Below are 24,218 nucleotides of genomic sequence, written 5' to 3'. Positions count from 1 at the left end.
CGTTTATATACGAAAAGCTATTCTTAGAATTCGCATATGGTTGTAGTTTAATCTTAAATGGTTGTAGTTTAATCTTAAATGGCTTGATTTTCTAATTTTTGTTTAAATTTATTAACTACTTATTTTGGCATGTTGCCAAGGATTGCCAAAAGCAAATTTAATCACTTTCTTAATCAAGTGGTAACCCCTTCACATTGACATGACATAGACACAAGAAGGCGTATCAAATATTTAAGAAAATCCATAATAACTAACGAGGTTGTGTCTCAAAATGTTGTACTCATTTATTTGGTTACAGTACTGCAAGAATCAGAGACATTAGATACATAATGGATTCCTTTTTGTTTTTGTAGGGTGTAACAATTCCTAGTCAACGTCGGTATGTTGGCTACTATGGCGAACTTGTAATGAGGAGTTTAGAGTACACGCAAGAAACATTGTTACTAAAAAGAGTGACTGTGGAAACGGTACCTATGATTACTGGAGGGACGTGTACACCCTTTTTCGTCGTTTATCAACACAAAGTGAAAATACATACTTCAGATGTAGTAAAGGTAAGTAAAAGCAAGTAATTAAACTATCATTGAAAAGAGCATACATTTGAAAATGTCTGTTTTGTGTGTAAAGATGAAATAGGTAATGTAAAGTTTTTGTATGAAGCAATAGTGTTCTTCTGCATTGCACTCAATGTACAGTAGTAGGGACTTTACGAAACATGACGGGAAGCCAGAGGACGGTGCTCATAAATAATTTATGTATGAGCTTTAACAAAGTGGGCGGAGCTTAGCTTGAAATTTCGTCGTCTTTACTTTTTGAGGACAATAAAGTTGCCATTTACCTTAAATATACAGTTCAAATTGCACTTAAACTTGGAATTTTCAAAACTCTAAATAATATTTGAACTTCTAAGTTAATTGTTTAATGAAATTTTTATTGGCTTAAAATGGCTGTGTTAAAAGCGGCGTTTGAATGCGAGGCCCCTAGCTAGAAAGGCCTATAATGTATCACCCGAGCCAAGCGATCAGAAGGGCCCTGCGCCGCAAGACAAGGGAGGGAGAGAGATACTGCCGGTCGTCGTCTTCATGCGGGTGCGTAACTAATAAAACGGCTATGTTGACTGTATATGATTTTACGCTTTAGCGAAAACAGGATATTCGTCGTTCTCCTCTAAACGTCGTGTTTTGTAAAGTCCCTATTACCATCATCTGAACAAGCCTTCTTTGTTCAATTACCTGCACGCTCTTTCCGCCACTGCTTCTAGTGTTCATTGCATAATTAATATACAATTTTAAAAAAAAAACAATATTCAAAAAGTTTCATTCATAAGTGATAGTAAACGGTATTTAAAGGTGATTGGCTGTGTTCATGAGAAATTGAGTCAGCAACCTCTGTGGACAGATCTTGCAGACATCCAGCTTCAGACATCAAAGTCATGACGCAGACCGTGTCTCACGTGGGCCTAGCTGTTTCTGTTCATTTCCCACCCACTAGAATGACGCAGAGTTTTTGGCAATAGATCTTGATCAAGGATCTGGTAGATGAATCAGAATTTTTTGATGATTGTATCACCTAAACTTTGAACTTTTTGTTGATGAACTAAGTTTGGAATTTGCTCTACATATACTTTCTAGTATTGCCTTTAAAGAGAAGTAATTATTATTTAAACATAAAGTTGAATATAAATGTTATTGTACTAGTTTTCGCTAATTCCACATTATTGCTTGACCTAATTCAAGCAACATAAACTGTTAGTCTTAGATAATGCTTTAGCATTATAAATTCCTTTCTATACAGTATGATAAAGAGAAAATTGGTGAGAGAACAGACCATGTTGCCCCAACCAAGAGACAAACCATGTTGCCCGAACCAAGAGACAAACCATGTTGCCCAACCAAGAGACAAACCATGTTGCCCCAACCAAGAGACAAACCATGTTGCCCCAACCAAGAGACAAACCATGTTTCCCCAACCAAGAGACAAACCATGTTGCCCCAACCAAGAGACAAACCATGTTGCCCCAACCAAGAGACAAACCATGTTACCCCAACCAAGAGACAAACCATGTTGCCCGAACCAAGAGACAAACCATGTTGCCCAACCAAGAGACAAACCATGTTGCCCCAACCAAGAGACAAACCATGTTGCCCCAACCAAGAGACAAACCATGTTTCCCCAACCAAGAGACAAACCATGTTGCCCCAACCAAGAGACAAACCATGTTTCCCCAACCAAAAGACAAACCATGTTGCCCCAACCAAGAGACAAACCATTTTGCCCCAACCAAGAGACAAACCATGTTGCCCCAACCAAGAGACAAACCATGTTTCCCCAACCAAGAGACAAACCATGTTTCCCCAACCAAGAGACAAACCATGTTGCCCCAACCAAGAGACAAACCATGTTGCCCCAACCAAGAGACAAACCATGTTGCCCCAACCAAGAGACAAACCATGTTTCCCCAACCAAGAAACAAACCATGTTGCCCCAACCAAGAGACAAACCATGTTTCCCCAACCAAGAGACAAACGATGTTGCCCCAACCAAGAGACAAACCATGTTTCCCCAACCAAGAGACAAACCATGTTTCCCCAACCAAGAGACAAACCATGTTGCCCCAACCAAGAGACAAACCCTTCTCCCTGGTATATGGTCATACCACTGTGTTGCCTCTATTATAGACCATCTGGAAGCCATAAACCATAGATCACTGAGGTTCCTTCTATCATAATTCATTGTGGCACCCTAGACCATGTACATCAGAGATCTAAATAGATACAGTATGCTTTCAAAATAAACCTATATAATCCATTAGCAAAAACAATTATAAACAAAAGTCTCTTTTAAGCTCTGTCTACACTATCAAACTAGTTTGGCAAAAAAGTGTAATGTGCCCAAATATGGTTGTGATATGCCCAAATGTGACAGCGATATCATCATGTACATATGAGCACATCACATTTTTTTTGTCACATAAAGTTTAGATAATATTACAATGGTTTGTATGTAATCTACTAAAACGCAAGAAGTTTGTTTTGCCAGTACCATACACCATATGGTTGTGTATAAACATTTTAATTTCCTAATCATTTACTGTGGCAGGTGGTGGTCTCTGTAAATTATATTTTCTGTTTTTATCATTTTCCAAGAACGCCACTCTAAAGTACGTTGACCCTTGAACAATGTTTCTTTCTTTCTCATCTTACCGGGCTGGGAGCATTCTTTCATGCATTTGTCTCTGCTCATAAACTTTTAATCATATTAATGAGTGCGCTGTCCTATAAATGGGCTTTTTGAATTACCTCAAGACTTTCACTGTCTCTTATGCACATTTAATGGGAATTTATTCGATCAGATGTTCAACTGTAATTAGTATATTCTGACTTCTTCTCATTTATCAATATGAATAGTCGTTTGAAAGGTATAGTATGCATAACGTGCTATGTTACGCTTGCTAGGCATGCCTCAAACTGAAAAGCTCAACTGAGTTTAAAAATAGCCTCAAATTGATTTAATTTTCAACGAACCTCATTAACAATAATCAATGTAATTTAATTGTAAATAAATTTGATGATGTTAATTTTTTAATTGTCACATTTCAATGATTAATTTTTGTGTAAAATTAACTCGTTTTCAATTCAATTGTTGTCGTTTTTGTGTATGTACGGATGTTACGGAAGAGATGGAGCGTCACCCCAAACACGTTTATAGAGGTTTCCTACTTTTAACCCTCCTCCAGTATTCCACTTTCATTATGTTAATAATTTCTAAAGCCTTGTCTACACTATCAAACTTTATGTGACAAAAAAATTTGCCTATATATGGACATGATGATGTCACATCACTACCATATTTGAATATATCACTACAATATTTGGACACATCACATTTTTTTGTCAAACATGTTTGATAGTGTAGACAGAGCTTTATGTGGAGTCTTTTGCTAAAAAGGAATAATTATAAAATAAATTTTAATATTATGTCAATTATCTGTAATCAATAACTAAGATGGCTACTGATATCTAATCATAATTATTAAATTTTAAATTAAATTTCTAATGAATTATAATTAAGTTGAATATATAGTGTATGTAATTTTTGATACCAATTTTGCTTATGGCGCAAACCCATCAAACCAATATTTCAACATTCATTTATTATTATGCTAATTCAATTTGTAATATGATATTCTATGTAATAATTTTTACAATATGGAAAAATAAAGTTCAAACTATGATAATTTCAGATTAAAATGCATCAGGTTTGTCTGTATTATAATTCTATCAATTAATAGCAAGTTTAAAATAGTCGGTACTTAAATTGAGAGCATAAATTTAAATTGAATGAGGTTAATAACCTTTACATATACTTTGCTGTGCAAGGATACAGATTACATTTGAATATTATGGTTATATAGAAAGCTTAAATGGTTTTAGCTTGCTCTGAGAAATTAAAATATCTGAATGCGCAATGATTTATACGCTAAAATATGCAGGAACTCTTGCTCCCCCACCCCCCCCTCCCCACCCCCACTTTTTAACAATACAGTACAGCCTCCAGACTTTCCGCATGTTGTTAGTTTCTGAATATGGTTGGTCATTATGTTAAAACATATTTCCCCTTGTTTGTTTCAGCGGAAATTGTCCCCTTAATAGAGTGTGTCCACTGATTAGAGCTTAGTTTTTTCTGAGTTACTCCACACTCTTACGTCAAACACTTCTTACGTCTTACAATATATCCAACACTGCTGGAAATATACTATCATTATATGAGTTAAAAACCATCTAACAACCATTAATAGTTGTTTTTATTATTTGTTTAACAGTTCTCCTTTACTTCATTCCATGGTTTTGTTTGTGAACTTTATTATTTTCAGTCTCTCAGAATATCCGTCATTTTCTACCTCTTCTACATGTGTGCATTTTTCAATAGCCGTCATAGTCACTGAGCTCTGTAATTACTGTTTTAAAAATTCTAAAAGCCATACTACATGCCTAGTAATAATAAGGAATACTTGGTAAACGTTATGTGACAAAAAGTGATTATATATATATACAGTATGAACATGATGATGTCATATCATGTTATATTTGTTTAGGACCACAATGGAAATAAGTTTGCCGTCTCTGTACTTTTTTGTGTTTTTATCCTATGATTTTATAATAATAATAATATTTATTCGGCAAAAGTTCATAAAGTACATTTTACAATTCATCTTGCCAGGAGCAAGTAATAGGCATGAGCCCAAACAGAAAACTGCTCTTACTCCATTATATCAGAATAAAGAAATAAAAATACCATATTTGGGCACATCACATTTTTTTTTATTGAGTTTGATGTAGTACAGCGCATAAGAGTTATTAGGAATGAACTTTCCTTTTTCTGAGAATTCCTAAATCCTATCCTTTTCCTTGCTTCTTCCTATGTATGTATGTCTTTCACCTGACAGTAAATGGTCAGTAACCTTTTAAATGAAATATGGATCTGTTTGAAATTTTCTATATTTTTCATCTCCTTTTTTCTTATTTCTTTTTCCGAGAATATAATTCATTCCTTCTTCCTCAGTCATTCTTGGCGAACATTATGACACCCGTTAGATATGATCAGCTACCTTTCTACTCACTAGTGTATTAAAATCAATGAAAATGATATCAGTTTCATCATTTTGCTAAATGGTCACATCTGATAAGATTAAATTTGATCCATTTTAGAAGACGGATTTAAAATCAATTTAAATGTTTCAATAATTAAATGTCATAACAGAGAAGAAACTTAAATTCTTGACAATTTATGAAATATATTTCCGCTCTTTCAAGCATTTTAATAATTCATAAGCAATTTATGAAATCTACTTTCAAAATCTTTCTGTCTTCAATCAATCGATTATTTTTTTTTGAAGTACAGTAGCTACAGAAAAATAAAAAATGTACTTAGAAGCTTGGAAATTAGGGGAAAAGATTTTTTTTTTAAATATTTGTTTTGTAAATTCAGTGGAACAACTTATTATGTGTAGTAACTTTGGGACCAAATGAAATGTCCCCTTAATATGGGTGTCTAATGAATAAGGATGTAATGTAAACAATGTACTGGGTTGCAATTTTAAAATTATGAACTCAAATTGTTTTTTAAATTCCTTTTAGAAGTACAATATGTTATATTTTAATGTATTTATTTATCAAAATTGTGAATTAATAATTATGATATTGGAGCATAACTAAATAAAATCATCTGCATGATTTCTATTGTTTGATTTGATTTGATTTGATTTATTTCGGCATCAGTACATAAAATATCACAGACATACAATTAAAATTGGCAAATATAAAAATACCAAAATAAAACAAGGATGCCAAGGATAACTCATAAAAGTCCTCTACGGACTTGTTTCCAATGAGGTCCTTTGAAAGAACAGAAAAAGAAGAAGCGCTAATTAAATAGTTTCTAGAGCTAGTGAACGTTCCTGTAGATACTTTTTAACTTTACTTTTAAAACAACAAACAGTTTGTGATTCCTTAATGTTAATTGGTAAATTATTCCATTCTTTAATAGCATTGTAAAAAAAGGTCACATGTGCCATTGATAGTTGGGATTCTAAAATTAAAATTGCATCCCCTAGTATTGTAATTATGACTGTCTGAAAGAGATTATTTAGGTCTAATTTTGTTTGGTGGTTAGGTTGATTGTCTAGGAGTTTAAAGTGGATTTTCAAATCGTGCCTCTGTAATTGATGGAACATAGATACAGTAGATTGGTATGAAATGAATGAGAAGCAATATATGCCTGCACATTGTAGCCAGCTTTCTGTTATTATTAATAAAAATGGAACACCATTACTAGAGAGGAACACTTTCCTATGAAAAAAATAAGTTACAAAACTGTTATGTTTTTTTAACTAGGGATCTCCTGTAGCCACCCTATGTTCAGAAGAAACCCCTACACTTAGTTTAGTCCAAAAGGTGTCCCCTTAATCGTGGCTCCTCTGTATTAGTTACATTGTCTAATCTCCTAGAGATTGCACCTGTTAAACATCTGAATGTTAATTTAAACATAATAATATGTAAATATATATATAGATAAATATCAATTTTGTACAATATTTAAACATGGTCATCAAACTATGTGTTGCAATGTATACTAACTGTGAATGTTCAGTATTGTAGAATTTCTAGCGCTACTACTAAGTCCATCCAGGGTCATGCAATCCATGTATAAGTGAAGTTGTTAGCAATTACCTAGCTAAGGACGAGATAGCATAGTTCATTGAAAGAGTATAGTTTACAGCATATATCATCATCATATACATTGAGATAGAAATATTACTTAATAGATTTAATAATTGAATAAACGATTATCATGGCAAAGTTACCATGGACTAGAAAGTCTACCCTTGACACTTGACAGGAAATATTAACACAGTAGTTGGAGATCAAGAATATCACTTATTGTCTCTTCTTAACATGGTTAGTTGCAACTTCCTTAGTATCACTCAGCAACTTTTTGTAAAGGCTTTTAACCATACCATGACACTTTTAGCAACATATACACTGTCGGAATGGAGATCATTTGTTTTTTTATTCGAATCCGAAACATTTTTCCCATCTTAAAAAAAAGAATACACAACAAGTGTCCGCTTAATATGTGTTTACTTTAGTTGTAAAACATAAATTTCTCCGCGTTCACTTAACTCAAAGCATAGGTTCTAAACAAACAATTTACATTTATTGTTCTGTACACTGACAAATATTAAATATTAAATAGAGACAACTAGAGACAAAATAAAATAGAGACAACTATTAAATATTAGTATGTAATATGTTCTAAATATAATTATTTTATGTGTCCTAATTATCATGTGGCATAAAACATAAACACGTCAACTATTAAACATACATAAAATCAAACAGAGTTCAACGCCCTGTGTATTGATGCGTGAAGGAATGAAGTTGGTGGTTGTTATCAGTGTCTCTACTTCCGGAGCACCTGGCTGGCTGATTTATATTGAGGTCTGTCAAATGGATACAGCATCCTGATAAGTGATAGATGTTACTGATGTTTCTTTTACTGTTTTATAAATTGTATTTAGGCTTGTTTCTGATGGCAAGAAAAACTGGTTTAAAAAAAAACCAATTCATTTTAGTATGGATCCTCAAAACCTGTTTACTTGTAGCAACGTTTAGCTGCAATGTAATAGCGGTCTCAATTTGACCTCACCTCAGATTGTCACTAAATAGTGCGAACATTTTTTTTACACATGTACACGATGAATTTGGTACACTATTAAAAAGGAGTAGGAAATCATTTTGGGGTGTTTGGATCATTGTCTTGATATGGGTCCTTTAGGAGAACAGTCTTGTAATGAAGAGGTTACTTAGTAAATAGTATAAATCATGTAGTGATAATATATGATAGAAAGTAAAGCAAACAATCTTTTCAACAAGTTAGACTGTGACAACGCTGACAGACATACTGTAAGTGAATGAAAGATGTACTCTTCATTCAAATAAAATGTAAATTATAAACTATAACACACAATTTAAATATATTATATTTCCTTGCTTTATTTTCTTTCAGGGTCTTAAAAGAGGAGATCATACTATCACATACAACATGTCGCAGCCCTTTCCCGTATGCGGAGACGTAAAAATAGAATTTTTTCACAAGGCTAGCAAATTAAAAAAGGTGAAATATATTTATAAAATATACTTGGTAGTCTGAATTTTAACCAAATAACCTATTGGCACATCTATGTACTTTATGACATCTTTAGTCCCATGACTTCTAACCACTTCTCACTCATAACCACTTCTAACTCTCAGTGAAGTTGTTGCTAATTTAAACATATTGATAAGACAAACAAAATACAGTGTTGAGTGTTAATTAGTAATGCTATCTTTAGTCATGAGAAGAAGTCTTGTAATTTCACCCACATCAAGTACCTTATTGCCAGTACCATAATTTGGATAGCATATAGTAATATTAATATATTCATATTTTAAAAGATATTTGATAGATATAATTGATGTAATGTAAATAAATTTGTGTGTTTTTTTTTTTTCAGGACAAACGTAGCTTGTTCCATTTCTGGTTTAACACATTTTTTATCGTACATTGCACAACAGGATTAAGTTCAAGTGATAGTACTGACAGTCTACCACGGACAGAGAGCTCCACAGATTCTAATAGTGGTGACAATTATGTATTAGTAATCAATAAAGACGAAATAGACAAAGCTAATAAAGATAAAACAAATAAATTTTTCTCCCCTAACCTTAAGGTGAGTTCTAATTTATTTGATTTGATAACATTTATTTAATCAATAGAACACAGTGTATATACATTTGATATTTAATAATCATTGCATCGAATTGTTGTGTAAAGTTTATTTAAGAGTCAACTTTACAAACAAACTTAAGTTGATAAAAATATTATTGGAATACATCGAAAAGTTTTAAAATGTATTGATCCTGTCTTACCCCATCTCCCCTGGCCTCTTCACCATCCCCTGGCCTCTTCCATATCTCCTGGCCTCTTCCCCATCCTCTGACCTGTTCCCCAACTCTCCTGGCCTCTTCCTCAACTCTCCTGGCCTCTTCCTCAACTCCCCTGGCTTCTTCCTCACCCCTCTGACATCTTCCCTATCTCCTCTGACCTCTTACTCATTCTCCCCTGGCCTCTTTCCCATCTCCTCTGCCCTCTTCCCCATCTCCTCTGCCCTCTTTCCCATCTCCTCTGTCCTCTTCCCCATCTCCTCTGACCTCTTCCCCATCTCCTCTGCCCTCTTCCCCATCTCCTCTGACCTCTTCCCTATCTCCTCTGACCTCTTCCCCATCTCCTCTGACCATTTCCCCATCTCCTCTTACCTCTTCCCCATCTCCTCTGGCCTCTTCCCCATCTCTTAAATTCAAGCTTGCTTCACTAGATCACATATGCTGTTTATTTGTTGTATAATGTCAACTATTTAATATGCTCTAAATGACAGATTGAGGGATGTATTGTTTTGTGATCAGGACATTAATGTCTTTTTTCATTTTCCGGATTTAAAATCACCTTTCAAAGAATTATTCAAGTTTACCTTGAGACTATGAATGATTTTTTTTTCTTGGTAAATTATTTATAAGGATTGATCTTGTCAAACGTCAGCTAAATTTAGATGTCTTAACAATGATTTAAACATTGCGTTTGTTGATGTGAATTTTGTGTATACTAGCAAGGTACACACGCATACCAAGCTGGTTTTCATGTGTGGTTAAAAAATGTGACAATTGCAGTTTTTTTGTTACTTCATCTGTGGATTAGTACAGTAGCATTCATTTGTATAACAAACTTACAAACTCTCTCTTTCTCTTATAATAAACTAGAATTAGAGTATATTATCCATGGCATATCTATTTGTTTTTAGGATTGTCATTTAGAACAAAAATATTAAATAGTATTGCAGTCTACAATGTTGAAAATATAAAAAAATAACTTTTTTATTATCCATTTTTGCGACAAATTTTCTTTGATTATATTTATTTTGTTTTCCCCAGATAACCTGTTATTTCTCAAAAGCTGAAACGGCAATGCACGAAATCCCACAAGAACGGAATTCAACACCAAGCGGAAGTGATAATGACATTTTAGATGACGATGATGATGAGGACTCAAGCGGGTCCGAATCTGAGATAGAGTGGGACGACGGACCCGTCACATTTGTATGATAAGAACAAAATTTGTTGAACAAACAATTTCAGGTTAATAATTTCATGAAAGATAAATTTCATTGCCAGTGATAAAATGATAAAACATGTTTTATCAGAAAATGGTTTGGATTGTTCGCTAGATGTCGTCCTTCAGTTCTTTATTTCGATTGAACTGTACACCGAATAACGGAAAGTGAAGAACTGAAACGAGAGATGATTACTAAAGATGATGACGATATGTTGGTGGTGAAGAAACAGGATTGAATATAAAAAGCATATATATTTACAAACTACCAAATTTTTTATGTTTTTTTTTCTCCACAATGGAATAGAAAATGGAGTGTGTGACAAGAATTTTAATATATTCTCAACTGTGAAAACTTGCCCAGACAGAAGTCTGTTATTTTTCTATATTTATTTGTTAACGACAAAGAACGAGTACGTTGATTGTGTTGCCATGAGCAACGACCTTTTGTCTGGATTTGCGTATTCATGATAACACTTGGAAAAGGCGCATGGACTACACATTGGTCCAGAAAACATTTTTTTTTTTACATTAAAGTATGTTGGAACTTTTGCATGTTGTATCCATAGTAAGGTGACAGATAATATAAGATTTGTAATCAACACAATTTTAAATCAAATGAATGTGTCTCATGTTCTAATGACAAACTGATTTTAAATGAGTCACATAGATCTTCCACTGGATTTCAGAACGAGGAATTAAGATGTCCATCTATTTTTAATCTAGTAATCATGACTACAGACATTTTGTTTCAAATGCTAATGTAACATTTTTTTTTCTCGCTATTTTCCCATCAAGAGAGAACTATTGTCGTAATACATATGTTTCTACGTCGCCTGGTGCTTGACAACCCTGGATTTAGTCTATTGAAGTTTCATTACATCTGATTTCCATAGCAACAGCAGTGTTCTGCATAGGCTACTTTATATGCTTGACTTGCGTCTGTTTTACCAGTGTGTGTTAAATGGCCTGAAGTCCAGCACTTGTAAATTGGAATATTATTCAGCTCAATACTGTTAGCCTATCGAATCCAGAGGTGAGCTGCTAGACTGTCAAATCCAGGCTAGCTGCAACATACTACTGTAGTATGTAACTGAGTGTCTGTTTCAGAGTCTAATGACTGTTTAGCTTTATGCAGCTATCAGATCTATTTTTTTTGTATATGACAACTTACTGTATGTAAGCAAGTTGCTGATTAGGAATTTTACTGATTATATGAATATTCTTGTATAAATTAATCTTGTAAAAATTATCACTTATTCTTTATAACAATGTATAAAATGTGCTTAAATGTATTATAAATCAATTTTTTGTTGTTTTGTTGACAGAAAAGAAACTAGTATATTTAAAAATTGGACATAGCTATGTATATGGTACCAAAATGATATTAATTGTATTTTTTCTTCAGGGGACAGATACAAAATTGAGAAAACAAGAGAGGCTTATAGTATACATATGATATAATCACATTGAGCAACCCTTCACAACGGAATCTGTTTGAAAGATGCAATGAGAATAGAAAGGTACAATGAGCATTGTCTGATTTTACAATCAGTTAAATGCAGTTAAAGGGTACTACATGATATTGTACTGTCATCATTTTATACACTCTAATTTGATTAGCATGGTAAACAGTAGCAAAAAAAGTGTGTAAAATCGTCTTCCTATTGAATTGTTTTGGGAATATTTTCTGCATGTGTGAAATGTCATTAAATTCTTCCCATACAAAACATACACTTTTTGTTTGTGGGAATGCCATTGACTTCTTCCCATACAAAACATACACTTTTTGTTTGTTGGAATGCCATTGACTTCTTCCCATACAAAACATACACTTTATGTTTGTGAAATGCAAAATACTTCTCTCATACAAAAACATACACATTCTGTTTATTTATGTGATGTCATTGACCAACTTCCCATACAAAACACATGTATTCTGTACGCAAGAATTGAAATTGACTTCTTAACATACAACGCATACACATTCCGTTTATGTGATGTCATTAGCTTCTTCCCATACAAAACACATGTAGTCTATATGTAAAGAATTTCAATTACTTCTTAACATACAAAGCATACATATTCTGTTTTGTATATTATTCCAAAAAAAAAAATGTAGATGATGAATTTAAAATTAATTTTTTTAGTAAATCTTGCCAGTTGTTTTACAGTGTATGCTATTTTTTTATTTTCCACTTTAGACATAATAATATGTAGCGCAAAATATGATACTATAATTTGCATATTTATATACCCAAAGTTGGCTGTGCACATTTTCAAAGAATATAAGATTCTTCCCCAGTTTCACAAATTATGCTAAAATAATTCAAGCTTGTTAAAAAAGTGAGGATGACTAGTTTGTAAGAATTTAAAGACAATCAAAAGAGCAACTCAATCAGTGTCGTGCAAGCAAGCAGGCAGCCAAGTTGAGTAGCTCAGAGGAGATTTCCATCAAGATTATTATGTGAATAGCCAAGTCATTTATGAGAGAATCTCAGTACAGTAATTTCAATCAACTCAAAATAATTTTTTTTTCTCTTTATTCGTCTGTGGATAAAAAGTTTTATATTGAATGTAAATTTACTAATATTAACGGTATTCAAATATATTTGTGTGAGACATGAATATTATACAGACTTTTATGTAACATGATGTCTTAAGGGAATTTTTTATCGAATTATGGCAAATAGTAAAGCAAGCCCCATTTAAAGCCCCATTCCCTACGTTTTTTAGATCTAATTTAAGATCACAAACTATATTTAATGTAAAAATAATACTATATGGTCCTATTGCGATAACTTTTTTCGTCTTTAAACGGTTAAAAATGTGAAAAATAAGTCGATTTTAATAATTATAGCGGCCCGCTATAAATCCCAAAATGCATTGCGCGCGGATTGATATTTTTGTTTTTCACCTGTAATTCGCCCACTTTTCGATCGATCGTGAGGCGATCCCAAAACAAATGGAAGACTCCTAACTTTTCAGCGAAAATACCGGGTTTTCCCCAATTTGTATCAACGGAGTCTGGCAAAAATAGAAAGACAATTAATGCAGCAACTATACAACGTCAGGCTAGGTATATAGCTAGCGTACGATGTTCGCACGTTACCGATGTTTACCAGCTAGGCCTACAAAACTAAGCCTAGCCAGGCTAGGCCTAAGACCGTCCACGAGAGGTCGATCGCCGCGAGCTACTTAGGTAGTGCATTGTTTCTCACTTTTTATCATAATTTACCATAAAACGTACATTTAAGACAAGGAATGACATGGTTTAATGTTTTTAAAGTGATATATATGTATTATTTTCCAAAAAACGTCCAAAATTGCAGGGAAGGGGTCTTTAAGATTCATTCAAATTGAGACACTTTTTGAGTTATCCAGAATTTCAAAGCTTGATACAGTAAACTTTATTTGGAACACATCTATTCAGGGGACACTTTGAACTCTTAATAAGGTACAACAGGTGCAAACATCTCAAGCTAGAAAAACACATTGAACACTATGGTCAACCTCTATTAACATGACACTTGGTTTGGTCCTGAAAGTGTTCCCTTAACAGAGCTTTTACTGTATTTCTATGATTTAAAATACCTTTCATCTGAAGTACATGTCTGGCTATAGGAAGCACAGCAAATATTATAATTGGCATTATGTACAATACTACAGCTTTGAATAAAATATGTTGATTTCAACACTGGTACTGGTTCAAATAACCGTCTCACAGAGAAATCTGGTAGCCATTGACTTAAAGTTGGCATTTGGATGTGTTACTTTTAAATGTAATTAGAAAAATTAGAATAATGTGGATAAATGATGTGCATCAAAATGATTTTTAGCATATATGTGACGGGTATTTCTGAAACTACAGTTTTATTAAAAAAATTCCCTATATTTACAATCCATTAAAAAGTTATAGATTAGTAACAAAAAAATATAGGAGAGAGACATGTTGTGTATCCATTTGATTTTGAGCATACTATGAAGCTGAGTCCCAGTGGTTTTTAGTACAGTAGTTTTTTTCTTTATAAAACAACCTGCAATCCGCTTTCCAACTTTTTTTTACGATACGATGTGTTTATTGTCATTTTTACAAGGTAAAAATGAAATTTGGTTGGTTGATTTACATTTGATATACAGTACATACAATATATAAATAAATAAAAAAAACAAACAACCAATAAATTAAAGAGATCTAACAAACTTGCTATGAATACATGAATAGAATTATAACAAATGATTGTCGACAACGTTTAGTGTTTTGATTGGACCTTTCATTCCCTATATATAAAAAAAAATAAATTGAGTGGAATTAAATATCTTTGGTTCTTTGAGATTAACAAATTAACTTTTGCACGCAATGTATTATTTGAGGTAGACTTTACGTTTAGTTTGTACCTGCTTGTTGAATTTTCCAAATTTAGCAATTTTATAACGCCTCAAATCTGTTTATGGCCAAATACATGCTTAAACTTTCTATGATACTACTGTATATTACTTCTACTTTCTATTGTTTATTATTTTGACCGAAAAGAAACATGAAAGTTCAACGACTTTAAATTATGTTAATACAAGACTTAACTGTGATTCAATAACCTACTGACGCTGGTATAAGCCACGGACCAAAATATAACAACTCAGTAGAGTAGGCCTATCATAATATCAACATTGATCATTTTGAATACAAATTAGTGTTAGGCTTTACTCTTCAGATCTTGCTAATAATTAAATGTTGTGTTGTTTTCCAGTGATTTCATTATATTTAAACCATCAGATCTTGTTCTAAAACTCTGTCTACACTATCAAACTAGTGATGTGCCCATATATAGATATGATGATGTCATATCACTAATATATTTGGGCATATCACTACCATATTTGAGCACATCATACCTTTTTTCAAAGCTCTGTCTACACTATCAAACTTTATGTGACAACAAAATATGATGTGCCCAAATTTGGTAGTGATACACTTAAATATGTAGTGATATGACATGTCCATATAGCCACACCGCATTTTTTTCTCACATAAAGTTTGATAGTGTAGACAGAGCTTAATACCCCTTTCATGCTATCGAGCAAAATTCCAGTGTTGACGCCCTGGTGTGTGTAAACTCTGCTAGGCAATGTGAAATGGGCATTACCCATTAAGTTATATTACTGTAATTTAAATTGCTAATTGAATGTTTAGTTCAGTTTTTTGTACCCCACTATTACAAATATGAAACTTATATATATATATTGAATATGTAAATAATATAATATATATATTACAAAAACAAACTCGACAGAGTAATATTTCATTGGCCCTTTTAATAATGCAGATGATGCAGAAATAAATTTTAACAGTCTCTATTTAAAATTTCAATATCATAATAAACTGGATAAAGAGTAATTTTTGAGAAAGTTTTTGTTGCTGATGTCGTTCCTTTGTGCGATTCATTTTAAACTTTTAAATTTCATATGAAAACAAACCATGTACAGTAGGCCTATATAATTATAGTCGTCAGAAATACAGACATCTTTTTACATTAAAAATGTTAATGATATAAGTGTTTGCATTGTTTAATGCTGTATGTGTGAAGGGTTGGTGTTTTTCAGTTAGTTCATAGGAATTGATTATGTAGTTTCACAAACTTTTAGGACCATGAATACTTCCGACAGTAAGAAGACTGAAGTAAACAATTTAAATACATTTTCAGGGTTTTAGATAAGATGTGCTTTAATACCCATACTATAGGAGGGAAGGGAGTGGCTTCAACACCCATACTATAGGGAAGGGGGAGCGGCTTTAACACCCATACTATAGGTAAAGGGGGAGCTTAAACACCCATACTATAGGTAAGGGGGAGCTTCTACACCCATACTATAGGTAAGGGGGAGCTTCAACACCCATACTATAGGGAAGGGGGAGCTTCAACACCCATACTATAGGTAAGGGGGAGCTTCAACACCCATACTATAGGTAAGGGGGAGCTTCTACACCCATACTATAGGGAAGGGGATCATCACTTGCACATAAGAGGAGCTTATCCCACATACATAAGGGGAAGGGGTTCTTATAGTATCACCTATACACATAAGTGGAGCTTATCACACATACATGAACATTAAAGGGAAGGCTTTATCTTCTTCAGATGCTTCTGGTAGGATTCATTTGACATAATATTTTGCTATTGTATACTGTAGTACTTTGTATTAAAATGATGTTTTTTGTTATTGTACTGTTTATACAGGGTTCATAAGAATGGACAGAGTATTTTCTGTGTATATTTACTATTTTAAGTAAAAGATTTGCTATTAATCACAGTAAAGATGTTTTATTGTATGAATTGTGAATATCATATTGGGCAACCATTTTTTCATAATGTAGTATTCAATGTTTTGTGTATTGAAATATTATGGTTTTGTTATACAAAAATAAAATATAAAATATTGAAAAAAAAAATGTTGAAAACAGTTGTATGAGATAAAGAGCATAGGAATAGTAAAAACTATACAATGAGGTCAAATGTCAACAAATGAGGTTAAAGGACAACAGAATAAACTTTATTTTCATCACGATACATAGAGTAGTCTTTATTTCTTTGCCAAATTCTTGCCGCTTAGAAGAGGTGCTATTCCTGTCGGTGAACAATGTCTATTCATAGAAGATACCAAAAGCAGTTCATTCAAAAGTACATTTTTCCACAGTTAGTGTTCACAATTATGCAAATTTGTACAGTATTGTATTTGTACTGTATATTATATAGTATTACTGTATTATTCTTCTCAACATTTTCAGAATATCAACATACACAAAACAGAATATATCTACACAATAAAATTACCACAATATTCATGTAATTAACAATTTTTTTCAAATTAAATTTTTCCGGGAAACCTGTAAATTGAAATTATGTTGACCATATCGGCGACTGCCATTCGCAACAAAATTTTACACCATAAATCTAACATATACGACAAGGTTTAACTTCTTGCTTATTTTAGTTGATTACTTTATAAAAAAGCACCATTGTTATTTTCAAAGGCCAAAATTCTACTGTGACATGTTTTAGCCTTCCCTATTTTATAAAAAATTTGGTGGTTCAATTGGGAACAAAATGAAAAATGAAACAGCAAGTTTTCTTTCATTAAGACAGTAATATCTGATTTAAGTCGCATGATACATTGATACATTTAAAACAATCTTCATTGAGTACATTTTAAGCAGACTTGATAATCACACTGACATTTGCAACAGCACATACACGACAGAACTACAATCATTTTATGGCACTAGTTTTCTAATACTAGTTCACATATCAAAATTTGAAAAAAATGTGTTTAAAGTTTTCATATCTATGATTTTTCTTAAATCATACTGTACTAGAAAATAATTATATCTGAAGAATTTCATTTACATTAGCTTCTTTATTTTTTTAAATGACACATTTTTATAAAAGCTATAAACTGTTACTCTGATGTCTTTTATAGAATTTTTCAAAAAAGGAAGAAATATCAGCAAATTTATGAAACAGGACGGTACAACTTGGTATTTATGACACTTATATTTTAAACAGGATGATGTCACGTCAGTAAGTATTATTATGCAGTCATTGTCGTCCTGTTTTATAAACTCACTAGATACAATCCCATGCTTGAATATAATAACAACCCCTAATATAGGATTAATATAAAGAAGTTAAGCCTAGGAAAATATAGCTCTAAACGTTAACAAGATAGATTAATAATAACTATATAATACTATCTTTTCACACTCCCGAACTTTATGGTAATAAATTAAATTTTCGATTTGAGATCATAGTTTTTAAAACTAAATAATATATAGGGGAACTTGAGTTTATCTTTACCCTTATTTTTATGACTGAACCTCAATCTAGGCCGTTCAATGGAGGATGGTCATCAGGGCATCACACCCTGCATCAGTCACAAGCTGCATTTCAGTATACCATGTGCGTGCTTCCTGACCCTAGTTCCATCTGGTTCCATCAAATATGCTCAATCACTGTCAAATTTGATAGAGTTCACTGAAGTATCAATGTTGCCACCTCTGTAACTGCCACGCTTTTTCTTTGTCTTCTCGTGACGGAATGATTTACCCTTTGTAAACTTGAGGTCGTTGTTAGCACGTTCCCCCCACGATCCAAAAGCACCTCGCTGAACAGATAAATGTATTAACAATTTCAATATAGTACAGTTGGATCATAGAAGAATAAATTTAAACATTTTTTTAATTTTATTTCATACCCATCCAACAGCGAGAAACTCGCCAATTACAGGATCGATTAACTATTTTATTTTATATTAATTTATCATGCTTATAAACTAAGTCTCATTTGAGGCTTAGGGAGTGGAGTTAAAGAGTTGTGAGTTACAACCCTGGCACTAGGTCAGGATTGAAACCTGGGATTTAAAGGCAAGCATGTTAACCACCAAGCTACAGCTTCACTACAATTTCATAAAGGTTGGGTATTTCCTGCATTCAAATTCAATAGAAAATTATCTGATATTGACATAAAATAATAATACTGTTAGTTTATAAAATATTATCTTGAAACCAAGTTTAAATAATGTTGTTTTTAACAACAATTTTACAAGCAGGTAATTGTGTTGAAAAGGAATGTGTTTAGGTTCTTGGAGACTTAGGTAGGTAAAGTCAAGAATGATACCCAGACAATTGTTTTTGGTTCAAAGAAGGAAACTGATTTTATACTGTACAAAACAGAACTCCTTATCCAACTAAATCACATATTATTGTACATACCTTACTCTCGAAAGCATTTGATTTCAGTTTAGAATCTACAACTACTTCTTCTTCTTTAACTCTTCTGAATGGTGCTGGTGTAGTTTTAGTCTATATTAAAATAGATAAATGATAAAACAAAATTACAGTTTCTGATACCGTACTGACACAAAAGTCTACATCCAACTGTTGGAAAATGAACTAGGGAAAATGGTCAACCTTTATTCAGGGGACACTCCTATAAAGAGGAAACTTTGCTGGGTCCCAAAGGTGTCCTCCTAAGAAGTTAGACTGCATTACCTTCTTTTGATTTACTTTCGGAACAGTGTTTGGTGTTTTCTGTTCTACTATTTTACTTTTCATCGGTGTTTTTGTTTCTTCATTGTCTTCATTCTCCGACGAATCTGATCGGGGTCTTTTCTAAATAATAAATAAAAACAGTAAGGTCAGAGATCATTCTAGGTTTAGTCAAACACAAATTATATATATAACATTACATTTTGTTTTTTTTACTCGGGTACCCGAGTCTAGAACTCGCTCATCTTCTCCTCCATTCGACTCTATTGAGTAAAAAGTGCGATTTATAAAGTACTACTCCTCCATTATTCGTTGTAGTATTGAGCTGGGATTTGGCATGAATAAGGAGGTTTCGCAACCTTACGAATACGATAACGAAAACGGATACGTCACACATTTGTGAAACTTTTGAGCTGATCCCCATTTCATATTCGTAAAGCGTATTCGTGTTGACGAATATCACCAGTCATATTCGTAACTACAAAACGAGTATAGTTTTTGATCTATTTTGCACATTTTGCATTTGAATCAGGAATGATTCATGATTAAAATATAATTATACCTTTATTTAAAGTAATTTACTAAAGTAATTTACTAAAATGCCAGGTCAATTTTGATAATAGCAGTTTTTAAAGTCCTCATTCACTTTGATGTTACGCTAGGCCTAGGCAGCCAAGCACTAAGCAACACGTACCTGCGCTTCGCTCAAATTTACCGCAGTCATATTTTGGACGGCGACCTCAATATTTCGTTGCCATGCGAAACAGATTTTTACTGGCTTACGAAAACGAATATGTGTGCGTGACGTTTTCGTTATCGTATTCGTAAGATTGCAAAACCTCTCTAATATACTACAGGGACATGTCCTCAGAGCTATACTACGGATTTTTAAATTTCAAACAGGATGCAGCCATATGAAGATGGTACCGTATAGCCGTATAAACTATTTGGTAGCGAGGTTATTGATGTGTATGTGACGTCACATCCCGTCTTATGACGCCATTACAGCTTCTTTTGTGGTACCCAGAGTATCACAGTCAATATATTCATTCAAGAACAATACAATTATATAAAAATTTACCAAAAGTACCTTTGTTAATACTTTCTTCTTAGAATTTTGCTTCTTTTCATCTTCAGAATCAGAACTTTCACTGTCACTATCAGAGCTTCCATTACCATTTGTTACAGGAATTGATGTTTTCTTTGTTACAGTTGGTGACTTCTTTGAGGATGTTGGTGTTTTCTTTTCATCTTCGCTACTTGATTCTGAACTACTGGATGAGCTCTCTTTCTTTGAGGGTGTCTTTTTAGCAGCAGGGGTCACTTTTGCTGGTGTACCCTTCTTTGTTACAGTTGGTGCCTTCTTTGCGGATGTTGGTGTTTTCTTTTCATCCTCACTACTTGAATCTGAACTACTGGATGAGCTGTCTTTCTTTGATGGTGTATTTTTAGCAGCAGGCGTCACTTTTGTTGGTGTATCTTTCTTCGCTACAGTTGGTGCCTTCTTTGCGGACGTTGGTGTTTTCTTTTCATCTTCGCTACTTGAATCTGAACTACTGGATGAGCTCTCTTTCTTTGATGGTGTCTTTTTAGCAGCAGGGGTCACTTTTGTTGGTGTATCTTTCTTCGCTACAGTTGGTGCCTTCTTTGCGGATGTTGGTGTTTTCTTTTCATCTTCGCTACTTGAATCAGAACTACTGGATGAGCTCTCTTTCTTTGACGGTGTCTTTTTAGCAGCAGGAGTCATTTTTGCTGGTGTATCTTTCTTTTTTACAGTTGGTGCCTTCTTTGCAGATGCTGGTGTTTTCTTTTCATCTTCGCTACTTGATTCTGAACTACTGGATGAGCTCTCTTTCTTTGATGGTGTCTTTTTAGCAGCAGGAGTCACTTTTGTTGGTGTACCTTTCTTTGTTACAGTTAGTGCCTTCTTTGCGGATGTTGGTGTTTTCTTTTCATCTTCGCTACTTGAATCAGAACTACTGGATGAGCTCTCTTTCTTTGACGGTGTCTTTTTAGCAGCAGGAGTCACTTTTGCTGGTGTACCTTTCTTCGCTACAATTGGTGACTTCTTTGCCGATGCTGGTGTTTTCTTTTCATCTTCGCTACTTGAATCAGAACTACTGGATGAGCTCTCTTTCTTTGATGGTGTCTTTTTAGCAGCAGGGGTCACTTTTGCTGGTGTATCTTTCTTTGTTAAAGTTGGTGCCTTCTTTGCGGATGCTGGTGTTTTCTTTTCATCTTCGCTACTTGAATCAGAACTACTGGATGAGCTCTCTTTCTTTGACGGTGTCTTTTTAGCAGCAGGAGTCACTTTTCCTGGTGTACCTTTCTTCGCTACAATTGGTGACTTCTTTGCCGATGCTGGTGTTTTCTTTTCATCTTCGCTACTTGAATCTGAACTACTGGATGAGCTCTCTTTCTTTGATGGTGTCTTTTTAGCAGCAGGAGTCACTTTTGTTGGTGTACCTTTCTTTGTTACAGTTAGTGCCTTCTTTACAGATGCTGGTGTTTTCTTTTCATCTTCGCTACTTGAATCAGAACTACTGGATGAGCTCTCTTTCTTTGATGGTGTCTTTTTAGCAGCAGGGGTCACTTTTGCTGGTGTACCTTTCTTTGTTAGAGCTGGTGCCTTCTTTGCGGATGTTGGTGTTTTTTTTTCATCTTCGCTACTTGATTCTGAACTACTGGATGAGCTCTCTTTCTTTGATGGTGTCTTTTTAGCAGCAGGAGTCACTTTTGCTGGTGTATCTTTCTTTTTTACAGTTGGTGCCTTCTTTGCAGATGCTGGTGTTTTCTTTTCATCCTCGCTACTTGAATCTGAACTAGAAGAGGATGAGTCTTTTTTAGTGGTTTTTGTAGGGACTGGCATCTTTTTAACAGCTTTTTTGGTTGCTGCTTCATCATCACTGCTAGATTCTGAACTACTTGAACTATCTTTTTTATTGACCGTCTTCTTGGCTGGAGATGTTTTTGCTTGGGCTACTTTTGTTGCTGGGGTGATTTTTTTTGCTGTGGTGACTTTTTTTGCTGGGGGTTCTTCATCACTACTTGATTCTGAACTGCTGGAACTCTCTTTCTTATTAACAGCCTTCTTGGTTGGAGTTGTTTTTGTAGGAATGACTTTCTTTGCTTGAGATTTGCCTTCACTACTAGAATTAGCATATGATGGTGGAGGTACAGCACTAAATTGTCCCTTGGCATTTTGTGTACGCTTTGCCTTTTTTGCGCTTTCATCATCACTCTCAGAAGAACTGCTCTCTGATGAGCTGTCTTTCTTTTTAGGTGTCACTTTCTTAGGTGCAGTTGCATTTGCAGCTACAGGAGCCTTAACCTGAACTTTAGCTTTATTAGTTTCATTTTCGCTATCATCTGAGTCAGAACTGCTATCTGAGGATTCTTGTTTTGCATTGGCTTTAGTGGCTGATTTTACAGGAGTTTTAGCTTGAGCAGGTTTTTTTACTTGTGGTTCATCTTCTTCCGAGGAGTCACTACTGCTGCTTTCTTCTCTTTTCTGCTTTTTGGATGGGGTTTTGTTGGCATCCCCTCCACCAGCTTTTCGTTTATTTTTTGGTGACGTCACCCAGCATTGGTACATTTCCGTCATTGTGGGATTTCCATCTTGTTTATTGGTTTCCTGTGGATAAAATTCCATTTACTATTTAATTGAATATTTTAGATCAGTGCACAGCATTAATCTATTTTTGTTATTTAATTTAATTAATTATTAAAATTATGTTAAAGTGATATGTAGTTTTACTCACAGGACTTGCTAGGCATTAAACAGGACTTACTAGGCCTATATTAATATTGGTATTATTTATTGTAAAAAGTTAGGAAACGCATTATTAAATACCACATGCCGGTTATTACCCTAAGTGGGCTAGGCCTAGGCTAGGCTTAGTGTGGTCGTCGCCTCATGCACTCGATCGTGAAGTCATGTCATGTCACGTCCAGCCAGCAGCTCCTCTCAGTCTCGATAATAACTGTAAATTAAATGCCTAAAAATAGTCTACTTACCACTTTTGCTTCTTTTTGAAATAATTTTGCCACTTTTGGAAATTTGTGTTGAATTAAAAAGTCATGGATTATTCCATTTAATGTGTTTTTCTCGTCCCTTTCCATTTTGTTGAGGTATAAATTACAACTAGGCTTAAACCACCATGTGGAGCAAACCGGAAACACGCTTAGTGTTTGCACAATTTCTAGAGAATTGTGGGTAGTAAAAAGAGGTTATGTTAGACGAAACCAATTCGACAAGGGGATAGATATTCTAAAAGAATACAGTATGTGAATTTTTATGATATCAAACAATCCAGTGACCATTTTGAATAAAATATAATTTCTATTTTAATATCTTTTTAAATACAATAATTTATGTATACATAAATTGTATAAACTGGTTTACATAAAAACATTATTATATACCTATTTGTTTTAGTGGTTGATTTTAGGGAATCCCCTTATTATAGAT

At 33.7% G+C, this 24,218-nt stretch overlaps 2 protein-coding genes across 3 annotated transcripts in view; one reads left to right on the top strand and one right to left on the bottom strand.

Moving 5' to 3' along the window:
* The window catches only part of LOC140051495 (phosphatidylinositol 3,4,5-trisphosphate 3-phosphatase and dual-specificity protein phosphatase PTEN-like), a 44,085-nt gene extending 26,815 nt beyond the window's left edge, over positions 1 to 17,270 (top strand). Inside the window, exons 6-10 of one of the 2 annotated variants that reach the window (XR_011845525.1) lie at positions 354 to 554; positions 8,569 to 8,676; positions 9,056 to 9,271; positions 10,527 to 11,740; positions 12,113 to 17,270. Coding sequence is in view for 1 of the 2 variants with exons in the window: in XM_072096732.1 (XP_071952833.1) it covers positions 354 to 554; positions 8,569 to 8,676; positions 9,056 to 9,271; positions 10,527 to 10,697 (696 nt within the window). In the remaining variant the exon portion in view is untranslated. Of the gene's footprint in view, positions 1 to 353; positions 555 to 8,568; positions 8,677 to 9,055; positions 9,272 to 10,526 lie in introns of both variants that reach the window. The other variant, XM_072096732.1, reaches the window with a different exon arrangement.
* On the bottom strand, positions 17,227 to 23,914 carry LOC140051494 (uncharacterized). The gene is made up of 5 exons (XM_072096731.1): positions 23,765 to 23,914; positions 20,838 to 23,381; positions 19,751 to 19,870; positions 19,472 to 19,561; positions 17,227 to 18,864 (listed from the first exon to the last, which is right to left on the bottom strand). The coding sequence occupies exons 1-5, from the start codon at positions 23,867 to 23,869 to the stop codon at positions 18,706 to 18,708; spliced, it is 3,018 nt and encodes a 1,005-aa protein (XP_071952832.1). The 5' UTR covers positions 23,870 to 23,914; the 3' UTR covers positions 17,227 to 18,705.
* Positions 23,915 to 24,218: the final 304 nt, after the last annotated feature.

Source organism: Antedon mediterranea, chromosome 6, assembly GCF_964355755.1.
Source record: "Antedon mediterranea chromosome 6, ecAntMedi1.1, whole genome shotgun sequence".
Taxonomy (NCBI): domain Eukaryota; kingdom Metazoa; phylum Echinodermata; class Crinoidea; order Comatulida; family Antedonidae; genus Antedon; species Antedon mediterranea.
The sequence above is the reverse complement of the archived record's forward strand: the minus strand, read 5'-3'. Positions and strand labels throughout refer to the sequence as shown.

Bases quoted from the DNA above. Each gene is read 5' to 3' on its own strand.
- LOC140051494 (XM_072096731.1), bottom strand. From the start codon at position 23,869: ATGGAAAGGGACGAGAAAAACACATTAAATGGAATAATCCATGACTTT. The intron at 19,871-20,837 runs GTACTTTTGGTA...TTTATTATTTAG, and splicing joins AGAAGAAAGTATTAACAAAG to AAAAGACCCCGATCAGATTC. The intron at 19,562-19,750 runs GTAATGCAGTCT...ATTTTAATATAG, and splicing joins CGAAAGTAAATCAAAAGAAG to ACTAAAACTACACCAGCACC.